Source organism: Rhagoletis zephyria, unplaced genomic scaffold, assembly GCF_001687245.7.
Source record: "Rhagoletis zephyria isolate East Lansing unplaced genomic scaffold, Rhagoletis_zephyria_1.1 Rzeph_scaffold_01293, whole genome shotgun sequence".
Classification (NCBI taxonomy): Eukaryota; Metazoa; Arthropoda; class Insecta; order Diptera; family Tephritidae; genus Rhagoletis; species Rhagoletis zephyria.
In genome coordinates this window covers 99,432-112,835 of record NW_016158377.1, presented here as the reverse complement: position 1 = coordinate 112,835, position 13,404 = coordinate 99,432, and the positions used below count along the sequence as shown (strand labels likewise).

Genomic DNA, 13,404 nt, shown 5'->3' with positions numbered 1-13,404 from the left:
AAGCCACAATAACATTGACAAATACATAGTTTAGGAAGAGCCTGCCTGAAACTATACAAAAAAGCAAATAAGCAAATGGATGTATAGAATTGACAACAACAACCACGCTGTCGAGTTTAAATAGCGGCAAATCAGCTGCACTTGATAGTAGTTGGTTGAATAAGGAAAATGAATTAGCAACAAGAGTTTACGGGATGTACATAGCTCAGTGGTTAACGCTTCTGACTTTGAACATCGAATTCGCAGGTTCGATCCCTGCTGAAGTCTAGAAAAAAGAAGTCTGATGAGGAGATGTGGTGATCTCCGAAATAGTGCTATAACTTCTACCGCTTAGACTTGGTTGCTTTTTCAATTTTTCCTAATAAACAATCGTGGTACAAAGCTCAATAAAAATATTAAAAATAAAAATGTTAACAAGCCACAATAACATTGACAAATATTTTTTTTTAATAATATAATTCATAAACTGAAAACAACTAAATTAAAAAAGAAAAATATTATAAAATTCAAACAAAGATTTTTTTTTTTTAATGGGATTAAAAAAATATTTTTCTTTTTAAAACAAATTAAAAGCAGATTATATTAAAAATAGCAAAAATTGAATTAAGAAAGAACAAAGAAATATTTTTAATCTAAAAACAAAAAATCTAAAAAATTAATTAAATAAGAAATAAAAATAAAAATAAAATAAGTTTCTAAACATTAGATGAAATTAATAAATGTAATTGTATGTATGAATTTTTTTCCTTTTTTAAACATTAGAAACTAAAAATAAAGGAAAATTAACAAAAAAAAAAACAAGTAAACATGCCGCTGCCCGAGGACTCGAAACTCGGATCTCTCGAATCCCACGCCAGTGCATTGCTCCCTCGACCATTGCGACTTTTGGACTGGAGCGAGCAAAATGTTATAGTAGTGCTTTCTTTCAAAAGAGCTTTTCACCATGAAAATTTGCAAAGGAGCTTTTTGTAAAATTTTTGTGTCCAGAAAAAAAACGCCTTCAAACTATCTTAGCTACTGTCTCAATGGTCTTTAAGAATACTTAATTTTCTTATCCTTAGTTTCGTCAGAAAAATTGGGTGGTAAAACCGTCTTGGGGTAGGAAAATCGGATCTGGGTCGATATTACAGTACAGTAGAAAAATCGTTTTGGTTAGTGCAAACGTTAATAAAACGAATCAAAATTTTAATGCGAATACGAATGCCACAGTACATTACGAGTATTTATAGTAGCAGCTATATCTAAAAAAAAAAGCCGAAACAAATATGTGACGACAGCATCCGCGAAGACTAAATTAAATCAACATTTGTCTCACTTAAATGCTCATCAAATATGTTTTACAGCATGACATTATTGAGCGCATCCTTGTATCTAAAGCATAAGCTAGCTTCCGCTCGTTTATCTAAGCAAATAAACCCCCGAAAAAAAAAAACAATTTAAAAGGCAGAGGAATCAAAGAAAACGAAGCAAAAGAGTTGAAACATATCAGCCGGAAAGCAAACACACCTACTCAGCAATATTTGTACAGCATAAGAATGGTAGAGGTTTTTTGGAAATCTAAAGAAAAGCAGCATTCTAAGTGGAGAGCTATCGCCAACAGCTGCCGCTGCTTTTATGTTTGCCTGCCACTGGAATCACTGAAGTGTAAAAATATTTCGTTAAAGTCACGGCAAACAAAGATTTATAAATATAGAAAAATATACAAAACTTTGCAGTGTATGTGTACATTTCAAAGCACATATGTACATATGTATGTGTGTACTTGCATCCGCTCCTACACATCGGCAAGTTCAACCCACACGCAGGCACACTCAAATGCTTGCATAAGTGCACTTGTGTGGCAAATTTCAAAAAAAAACTACTTTTTTTTTTTGAACTGGCAAACGTCGACAAAGGACCAATTCAAGTTTGAATTGGCATTGAAATCATGAAGGCATGTTTAGATTTTTTATTTGAAAAATTTTATTCCAACCCTCTGCATATGTCCATAAGTAATATACTTTTACGTGAAAGTGAGTGTATACCTTCATATAAGTATGTGACATTTGCGCATTTGTGTATGTCAGATAGCAAACAAATGTCACTTCTAAAGTGAACAATTGAATTTGGCGCAATGACACAATCTTTGCCATGTTTACATTTTTTCACATCGTTGCACGCATCTTATATTTATACATATGTATGTATGTATGTATGTACGTTTGCGCATACAAAATTCAAGTACAAGTTTTTATAAATCTTAAAAATGAAAGTGTGTTTGATGTCATATTTGCTCTGCTCGCTTGTCATATATTTTCTCCTCCTTTCTATTTGACAATGAGCGACACAATTTTTTACTTTTCTTCTCCATTTTCATTTTTCTACATACATACGACTAGAAAGGTCTAGTTTAAAAGGCCAAATGTGAGTATAGGCCGATGTTAATACGGATAGCGTCTGTTTGTTTATGAAAACTGTTATAACTATTTATGCTAAATATTTAAGATACCTAAGCATGGAGTATTTATCTATGCAGATATTGAAAAGTGAAGAATACAAGTTTTGAAGCATCAATTTTGTATTACTGCACTAAAGGGTCTACTGGACTAAATGTTTTACTGACAAAAGATATGTACATATGTATGTAACTCTGCATCATAACCCCCATTTGAAACATCGAAAACGTTTAATGTTTTATATATGTATTTATTTATGCCAATTGAGTTAAGGCGGTAGTCAGTAAGCCCTCCATTTGGCTTGAATCTATCAAAGTTTCACCGAGGCTTGGACCAGTTCTACTGCCTTAAACCTCGCTCAGTGAGAATTTCATCGCGGTCTACAATCTTTACTTAGTTAAACGTTGAAATAGTCCAAGTAATAAGTGCTGTAGTGGTCTAATCATTAACCCAAGCAAATCGAGTTATTATTATTTCATAGTAGGAACAATCTAGACTTCCATGCATATAAGCAAATCTCACGGGTTGTTACATTTATCGACATAAACGAGTTTTGGTCTAAAATGATGGCACACTTACCTTAGACAATGCATTATCTTCAATTTTACATAGTGAAAAAAATTGTATTTAAATAAAAACTTAAAATGGGTATACTTAGTGTGACCAACTGTACATAAATGATACGTAGAGTACGTAAATTGGTAGCCATGTACCGTGTACCAAAGCTAACCACAAAATCACGAAAATGTACGTAAATTAAATCGAAGAAATATTGTTGTACATAAATTTTATAGATAGGAGCGTCCAAAATACATACGTACATGCAAATTTTGACTAATACAAACGAAAAATATTATAATGAATCATTTGATGGAAGTGTAAACACCTCATTAAAAACTCGTCAAAATGACGATAACATCCCCAACACTGGCAACGCTGTATGCTGAATACTTTATTTGTGTTTTCTTGTGTCCGTTAAGGGTGGGTAACTCAGCAAATTTATAGGAGCTGACTCAATGACTCCAACTCACTTTAGGGAGTCAGTTAATTCGAACTAACTCATTTCACTATTGTATATTAAACTCATTCGTCTCGTAGACTCGTTATGAGGCATAAGTGCGGTATACCGGCCGTTGAGATAAAACAAAAATTAAAACAGGGGCGTATTGAATGCGTATTTTCTTTGATCAATCAGATTTGGAGCGATGAGAAATCACAACTGAAAATCGAGACATTGCAAGATCTTTTGTTTGTTCGGTACAACATTAAAATAACTTGTACGGAATTTTTCGAATTCGTAAAGAAGCAGCCTCAAATGCTGAAAGAAATTGCATCAGATGGAAAATATGCCGACACTTTTGTAATTTAGCAGCAATTGCATTATTTCAGCTATGAATGTATGTATGTACCTAAATATTTCTCAGTTCGCAAATAAATATGCTGAAGTTTGTACGTCAAAAATGTGTTTGGATATCGACTAATAAACAGCAATAAAATCGTTTCCAAAATTTTTCTTTAAAATTCTGTGTTGCTACAATCTTTTGTATACGTAAATGAGTTTTTGGAAAAGTGGTCACACTAGGTATACTAAAAAAAGCCAAAATAACTACTCGTGCGCATATATTTACGTGTAGTTATGTTTGTAACGCATACGCCCCGCCCCGTTGTACCATTCAAGGCCAGCTAACTTAAAAGCTTTACTTAAAAGTAATTAAATATTGCCGTGCAATACAGCATTCTTCGCGAATATATATATTAATTTTTGCAATTATATAACAATTTTAGAATGAATTTCAAGTGTTCCAATAAAAACTTTAAAATTGGAACTTTTGTTTCGCAAGTCTTCGTCTTCTTATAATCAATACCATTCTTTTTTGTTTGGTGGCACTCTAGTTTTATTATCCTAGATTGGCTCGTTTTGGCAAAAAGAACATGCTCACTGTTTAATGTTAACATTTCGAAGTATCTTATTCTTTTAAATGAAAAAAATCTTTAGATTTTAAAAATTACAAAATAGCTGCGACAGATACTCTGCATCCTGCCATTTTTTTTTTGCACACTTTTGAATTTCCAGATATGTAGTATTTGGTGCCAACATTCATTGCCTCTCAGAGTAACATTCGGAGTTCGTTCATAATTTGCGTAATTTTACTTGTACTAGGTATGAAAATGTACACATCATTTTTGAATATGATGTTTATTTCCCTAGTTTTGAGTTTCTAAAGAATTGTAAAAATGAAACTTAGGGTTTTTAAGTACTTTTTCGTACTGAAAGAGATTTCAAAAAAATATTAAATTTACCGATTTGTATAGAAAACATCTCGAGTTCAGTTAAGAAAAAATGAATAAATTGCATCACATCGGAAGTGAAAGTTTGAAATCAGACCTTAGGAAACTTCCGCTGTTTTTTTTTATTTTTCTATTTCAGAATATAGTCAAAGGCAGAAATATCTTACTTTTGAAGCTTTACTGCCGTTTCCTCAAGTGGATTTTAAAACCTATTTACCCGTCAAGCACATTTATTCAGACTTCAATTTATATTTAGAGAGCTGATAAATTTTAAAACCGACTTGTGAAAATGGCACCTAGGACCGTTTTCTCATCTAACCTTTAGATTACCGCCAACTTAATCGTCTCGATATATTAGTTTTTGTTTTCTTATCAGCGCATTAATTTCTCGAATCGATAAATTGTTTCTCACCCGAAAGGTTAGATGAGAAAAGGGCCCTTAGAGTGTGATCGGCATCAGTTAGGGGGATAGATAAATTTGTGCACATAGGCACATTCTTTGTAACGCAAACAAGTTGCTTTTGTTTCTACTTATATACTATGGAAACTGTCCCAATTATATAAATGTTTAATACATAAAACTTTCAGTGGGTTATGCTTCGTTTCACGTGCTGAAAATCTCTGTTGAAAATAAAAAATTGCGCGCTTGCTTTTTACTCACCTCGGCTGGAAATGTATATCCCTCCACACTATGCTCCGAACCAAATTGATCGTGAAGTCCATAGTGTATATGAATTTCATGAAATCGATATCTGTATGAGAGTGGTCCGCCAGATATATTAACTGGCGTTTGCATGCCATCATAATTCGCTACAGTCTCATTGCCAGCGGTGAAGATAACGCTGTGCCCTGTATTGCTAATTAGACCGCTTATCTGCAAAATAAATTATTTAAAATCATAGCGGAACAACTATTTATGTAATGAATGGGCTGCTTAAGATTACTTTGAGTTTACGAAATTCTAAACTTACTCTATGTTTGTCAATATGCAGCGGTCTCAGATTGGGATCGAACAACAATCGTTGTGGCTCTAAGTTCACTGGTGATTGTCGACGTCCCTTATTACAAAGTGACCACTCCGGGTTGATGAGACCCCAAAAGGCGGGACCTGAAAGAAGGCGGAAAAATATTCTCAGTGATTTTTAAAACCTTTTTTATTTAAATAAATAAATGTGTGTATGTATGTACGTGTGTATTTAGAAAGACTTTGGCGATCAGATTTAGTCTTGATTCATCTGTAATTACAACTAATTACTGAGTAAGTATCAAAATTTTAAGAGTTAAAAATGCTGCTTGCCTAGTGCTTTCCTAGTTAATAAAAAATAAGAAAATAGTTTATAGGATTTAATAACCTTTCATTAAAACCGTTACTCATACGCCACGTAACTCCAAATTTTCTACTACAATAATACTATCAATTTTTACCTTAAAATTCATAAACTTTATACGAAGCAAATTTCCTTTTCAATTCCACCCGCAATGAAATAATAAAATAAACACTACAAAAAAAATGAGAAGCATACAATACGAAAACTTGTTCCCTAAACAAATGTAAGAATAAGTAACTGAAACTTTCCGAAGGCATCAAACAAATAAGAAGAGCCAGGTTAGGTAAATAAACAGAAGTAAAAGAGAAGAACAACAAATAAAAAAAAAAAACACAAAAAACAGACAGTAAAAGTGGAAGTAAGCGGAAACCGACGATTCGAAAAAACGCAACTGGCAAAGATTATGGAGAATTTCAAATAGAGTAAAATGAAATAAGATAAAATGTTAACTGAACTGAAGATGCTGAAAATGTAAAATAAAGTTTTTGTGGAGCAAAGTAAATAAATTAAGTTTTGTTTGTAAACAGAAAAAGAGTTAAAGGAAAGTAGGACTAACGTTAAACAAAAAAAAAAAATATATAAAAATAAAAAGCTGAGAAATGGTTTTATTAGTTCTGCTGCCTCTTTTACTCGTTGTTTATTTTTATTTTTGTACAAGTTTGCATATTTCCTAAATATTTTTAATACAAATAAAATTGGTGAAATTAAGAATTTCTACATTGAAGCCATCTGGAATCTTAATGAAAATGTACTTGTCTTTGTTCTGTCATACCACTTCAGCTAACAACTTTAAGTAGATACAAAAATTTAGTTTTACATTTCACATATTTTGTGGGAAATATGATTACATATAGGACGATCCAAAGTATATAATAAGGTTCTTATGATAACTATATGACACCCAACCATTCACAAGTTTTTTTTTATTATGGGTAATTCATGGAAACACGCAAATGCCACCTCCTAAATTAACCGATTTTCCATAAAAAAAATTAAGTAAGTTTACGAGGCCGACATGGTTATAAAGCAGTTGCGTGATTAGATGAATTACCCTATCATTAAATTTTAATAATTTTTTGGTAAAAATATAGCTAATTCTATAAGATAAACCACATCCACCCAAGTTTCCGCCTTTCAAAAAAAAAAAGAAATAAAAATCTATAGTTATTCATTATTTGTATTTATTGCTAGTAAATATGCAACGTGCGACAAATATTTAGCCGATTTACCGAAAAATGAAACCTACTCCTTGCCCTCTACGTACAAACACTAAAAAGAGGGCGATGAGAAGGCAACTTTTTTTGTAGAAACGAAATCGCCATAAGACACTTTCAATTTGGGAACAATCGTATATGTGTTATTTCATTTAAATGCAATATTTTTAGTTTTTTTTTCTTTAGATAGCTGAGGGCTCTATTGAGAGATTGTAATATATAGTTTGTCGTATCAATTTGATTGACTTTAATTTTTCAAATAAGTGGCAACTTGCAGCAGAAATATTTTCGACAGTAAACTGTCTTACGTCTCTTCAGTTTTATATCCATAATAATATTTTATTTATTTATTTTATGAATTTCATTCAATTAATTTTTTCCTTAAAAATATTTTCTATATCTATAGTGCGATATGTATGTTATTATAATTAAATAAAATTAAATGAAGTTTTATAACAGATGGCAACCCTCCTCTTCAAAACAAACAAACAAATTATTAAAATCGGCCAACCGGTTTTCGAGATTTTGTCTGCCGAACAAATGAACTTAACACATATACATATATGTAAAGTCTTATATCATACAATTGATTTGACCAATTGCAACGAAATGTTTCTAATACGTTCTTTTCGTACTTACTTCCAACCCAAAATTGTATGCAATTCGGACCACGGTAACGCGTAGAAAAGTGAAAACCGCAGAACTGCAGTTGGCTGCTAGAAATACTATTTATATATAGTGTTACTAAAAAACGGGATAAACAGTGCATTTTCAAGAGGATTATGAGATTTGCGGACCTTTGGAGTTGGCAACATCGATTAGTACTGCTCGATATGAGAGCATTTCGCTATCTTCCTGCAAACTCTAGCTGGAGAATAATTTTGTCGAACGGACAAATACAAGGTGGTCTGCGGAGCCCACGTGTAGGACAGCAAGGCATATTTGGCCCAGGTTGGATAAGCGTAGATCTAGTCTGTATGTATGTACATAACGGCTGAAGTTTTTTAAAATGAAGAAACACTATTTTCTCTGACGTTTTTCGGAATCTAAGCTCAAGTAGCAATCTTCAAATTTATTTTGAATGGATTAACATTTTTTAGTAAATTTATTGCATGTTTAAATGCCTAAGTAATTATTCTAAATCGATTGCGATATAATTCAAATCAAGCATATTAATATGCATGCAGGCCATTTGGTAGACTTATCCAAGCTATTTATCTCAAATAGTCCACTGATTCAAATGCATATTTGTCATTGATTAATTCCTATACATAACGGTATGCATATCTACATATTTAACCGCTTGACACCAAACTAATCTCACACGAATTCACCGTAATATACTGCAACTCAACTTGCAAGTTGCAACAGCTACTAGCCCACAATGCAGCCGGAAGCACTATGAACCAACCCAAGTCGCGTCAATGCTTCCAACGTGGCTCCACTTACCAGCATACATACATACATATGTAGATATGTGTCTGTATATACGTATGCATATGGATATATACATCATCAGTGTGCGAGGAATAATTATTGCTTTATCATGTCACATTACCCAATATGCACAACAAGATTTATGAACTGAAATTGTTGCCTCCAAGTATTAGTAGCAATGTGTACATAGAGGATGTGGCGTTAATATTCCTTTCGCACCTTATAGCCACTGAAATGCCTGCAGTTATGACAAACAAATTGCGAAATCGCCGAAACAACCAGAAGCTACTATTCTACTACCTTTTTTTTTAGTGCTGCTGTGTGTTGAGTAAGTCAAATTTCCTAACGCTTTTATTTTTGTAGATGTATGCGAGCTTATGGCTTTTGTAAGAAGTGAGTTGGGGCTAGCAACTTGCATACACAATTCACATATATATCTCTACATATTTGTAATAGGGCAACGGATGTAAGCCGAGTGATACAGTGTAAGGCAAACAACAAAAACCAACTATTGGCGGCGCAAAGCAAATGAAGCAGTCGACGCGGATGCGTCAGTACCACAACCAGCAAAATTTATGAGTTCTACGAAGGATGGCGAAACAAAACGTGCGATGCAGATATCGGCAAAAATTATGTGGTATGTATGTACATATTGCTTTATACGGAATTCGGCTGCATAGAAATGAAGATACACTAACTAACAGCTACAGAGATAGCAAGTTTGGCATGGCAGCTGCCTAACTGAACCCTTTTTCATGCAGCCACCGAAATACATAAACAAGAGTATGCCCATAAACATGCATATGACCAGCAACTCCAACGCCTCCCAACCGAGTGGACCACCCAAAAGCCACACATTTAATATCCAAAGGCCAGGCCAACAAGTTCATTTCCTTTGCAAAATGAAGCGTTGGTGGTCAGTAAATTGGTAAAATATGAAAATAAAAACAAATCAAACAAGTGTTGCAGAGCGGCAGCAACAACATTAATAAATAGTAGCTCGGTTAAAATGAAAAAAAAAAATAATAGTGAAACAAAAACTATGCTCAACAAACTTGTGGCAATGTGGCTGTGTTCGCCCATGTGCTGGCTGGCACATGGATACGGCCACAGGGACACAAACAAGGCGAGTGAGACGAATACCGCAGCCCTAGCAGCAGCAGCACCCACCGCCAGCATGACCAATGGTCAGTGGTTGGCAAGGAAGACAAACCGAGCGCGCGAACTTTTGTGGTCTATGAAGTGCTGGTGAGGTTTTCTATTCCGCCCTACTCTTGTTGCCACATTTCACTATTTTTCAGTTAATAGTTATGTAAGTTACATAAGTTTCAAAGTTGTTGAGAAAAATTTTTATAAAAAGGTCTTGGGTGCGAGTTGTGAGTTGTTTACTTTCTGTCGCGGGCATGTGTTACACATGCAACTTCAGCTTAATCCTCTTCTGCATTACTTAACTATTGATACGCTGCTTTGAAATAACGGGTGATTTTTTAAGAGCTTGATAACTTTTTTTTTAAAAAAAACGCATAAAATTTGCAAAATCTCATCGGTTCTTTATTTGAAACGTTAGATTGGTCCATGACATTTACTTTTTGAAGATAATTTCATTTAAATGTTGACCGCGGCTGCGTCTTAGGTGGTCCATTCGGAAAGTCCAATTTTGGGCAACTTTTTCGAGCATTTCGGCCGGAATAGCCCGAATTTCTTCGGAAATGTTGTCTTCCAAAGCTGGAATAGTTGCTGGCTTATTTCTGTAGACTTTAGACTTGACGTAGCCCCACAAAAAATAGTCTAAAGGCGTCAAATCGCATGATCTTGGTGGCCAACTTACCGGTCCATTTCTTGAGATGAATTGTTCTCCGAAGTTTTCCCTCAAAATGGCCATAGAATCGCGAGCTGTGTGGCATGTAGCGCCATCTTGTTGAAACCACATGTCAACCAAGTTCAGTTCTTCCATTTTTGGCAACAAAAAGTTTGTTAGCATCGAACGATAGCGANATTTAACTGAAGCTAATAAAAATCCATTTTGAAAGGATCGTTCTGAAAGGAGTGAGCTTTACAAAATGTAGTGGATTAAGTATAGGCTTATATGTAGTTGTAATCGAAAGCATTACTCCGATTTGTCTACTTCGCCTATAATACAATATAATCATTGTTTCGCCATTGTCGCGTACTCAGTAGGTTACTGACCTTACTCTATCTAATTTTCGCTTTGGGTATTCGGTCCTATACTTGAGAGTTCTGGGAGTAGATTCGATCTCGGACCGCCGATACATCGAAATTCAACTTGGCGAGGATGCTTTTTGCTCTGCACCAATGCGTTTTTAGGGAGCAGCTCGGGAGCCAGACCACGATGCCACCTAGGGTACAACTCAGTCAAGCCGTTCATGAGGCGGTGGTTAATTTAACCGCTGTCCTAGTATGGATAAAGTTTGTTCCTCTCGTCCACCTTTTAGCCGTACGCCTTTTCGCTGGTGGAACAAGGAGCTTCATAAGTTGAGAAAACTGCTTAAACAGGCCCTCAAAACTAATTTTCAGATGGATTGGGAACGCTATCGCTGCACGCAAAGGTAGTATAAAAAGCTATGTCGCTCTGCGAAAAGGGCCTCTTTTAAAGAATACTGCAAGAGGATTGAAACCTTAGGTCAAACAGATAGGCTGGTAAAAGTTCTGAAGAATGACCAACCCACAAAAGTGAACTCACTCAAGAGGACTGATGGTTCTTTAACGGAAACTCGGATTGAGATCTCTCTGTTCTTCCTTTCCGGGAAATCGGGTGATGGTTACACCTTCCTCTTCCTCGACAGGAGAAGAACGGAGTGCGAGAATCACTGGGCAACTATTTTGTTCCAGAACTGCGGGGAGTGAAGATGCCATAAAATATGCTATCGAGTATTCGTGGGTAGGCGCCCTCATCAAATCCTCAGTCTTTCTTTTCAGGCAGGAGGAGATCAATATGTCACGTCCGAAATAACCAAATGCTGCCCTCAAGGAGGTATGATTTCCCCTTTGCTCTGGTGCTTGGTAATTCATTATCTTCTTGTTACTTTTAATGACTCTGATATCTACGCTCAAGTCTATGCAGATGATGTGGCCTGTCTATTCACGGGCCCTACTCTGTCGGCTTTTTGCAAGAAAGCGCAGACAATACTGAATATGGTTGACAGTTGCTGTAATGAAAATTAGCTCACCGCTTACCCAACCAAAACTAGTGTTGTGCTCTTCACTAGAATGAGAATGTCATTTTACCATCATACTTAAAGGAGTCACAATTCGGACTTCTTCCGAACTGAAGCATCTAACAGTAATATTGGAACAATACCATCGTGGAAATCTCGCGTGAAGCACAGGACCTCCAAAGCGTTGGCGGCATTTTGAGAATGTAAACAGGTTTTTGGCAAAACGTGGCATCTGTCACCAACGGGAGTCCTATGGATTTATACCTCTATGATCAGAGCCATAATCCACAGTGGTATTTTGAAGCAGAAGTGGGAAATATGCTTGCTAAACTTCAAATATCGATTTTCGTGTGAAGTAAAGGAGCTTTTTCTACAACACATGGCGCTGCTCTTGGCGCACTGCTGCTTTTGCCGTCATTTTGTGTCTTCATCCGTAGAAAAGCCTTTTAGGGCAATTTCTGACTAAAAAAATCGGACGTTGGTATAACGATGAGTTGGGTGAGGCGGGAAATTACTGTCGGCACCATTACTTTGTTGAAGAGATTCTATAATGAACTGCAGAACTGAGCCCGGCCTCTCACATTGTCGAATATTTACTGATGGCTGCAAAATTGACTCTGAGTCAGGATCTGGGGCCTTATCGAAGATGATGGGGATAAAATTATCTTTTCTCTTGTGGAATATGCTTTGGTCTTCCAGGCTGAGGTATTTGAAATCCTCAACGCTATGGACTACGTGGTGGAAAATAGGTAGAGGAGAAGGAGTTTACGTGTCTGCAGTGACAGCTAACCCAGGCCCAGGCGGAATGGTAGCGCGTACTGCTAGCCACTACACCACAGCGGCCGCCAATAGTACCTAGCAAAAAATAAAATATTTTCTACTTGCTAAAATTTATTGCCATTTCACAACTCAATATTGCAACTTCGTCTGCTTATTCTTACCAATGTAACTTGACTACGATTTCTCGCCAAAACTATGTATGCAAGTTTGTACAATTAGTTATTTTGTAGAAAAACAACGAATATCAGGGCTAAATTCAAACAGAAACAAAGAAAAATCAAATTAGCTAGAAGTAATTTGCAAAAGTAGAAGCCAGTTACTTTTCACAACTTGCAACTAATAACGCCAACGCGCGGCTACAGTGTTGCAATTTCTATGAGCAAAAACGATGAGCTGCAAAGTTGCATGCATAACTGAGTAATATCCAGGACAACAAAAAAAAAAAAAACCAACTTCACGTGAGGGATAATGTTGACTTCCGGAGAGGAACTTTAATCTCCAACTGCAGCTTCGTTTTATTATTGTGGATGTTGTTGTTGGTGTTAGTGGTGTGTGAGCGCAAGTGTTGCACTTATGGGTAATCTCATTAGAATCCTCAGCCAAACGTTTATAGCCAACTTCTGTTTACATATCTGTGTTTGAGAGAGCCAGTTATATGAATATGAATTTATATATCCACATACATATTTATGTATGAATTAAAGGTCTGCATCGGAATTCAGTTTGCTTCACAGTGAAGTTTTTT

The 13,404-nt window shown here is 35.5% G+C and overlaps 1 protein-coding gene across 1 annotated transcript in view; it reads right to left on the bottom strand.

The window, feature by feature from the left end:
• Nucleotides 1-5,328: 5,328 nt before the first annotated feature.
• LOC108363514 (carbonic anhydrase-related protein 10-like) overlaps nt 5,329-13,404 on the bottom strand; it is a 74,054-nt gene continuing 65,978 nt past the window's right edge. Inside the window, exons 3-4 of the mRNA XM_017616899.1 lie at nt 5,696-5,832; nt 5,329-5,598 (exon numbers count right to left, since the gene is read on the bottom strand). Of these exons, the coding sequence (XP_017472388.1) occupies nt 5,329-5,598; nt 5,696-5,832 (407 nt within the window). The remainder of the gene's footprint in view (nt 5,599-5,695; nt 5,833-13,404) is intronic.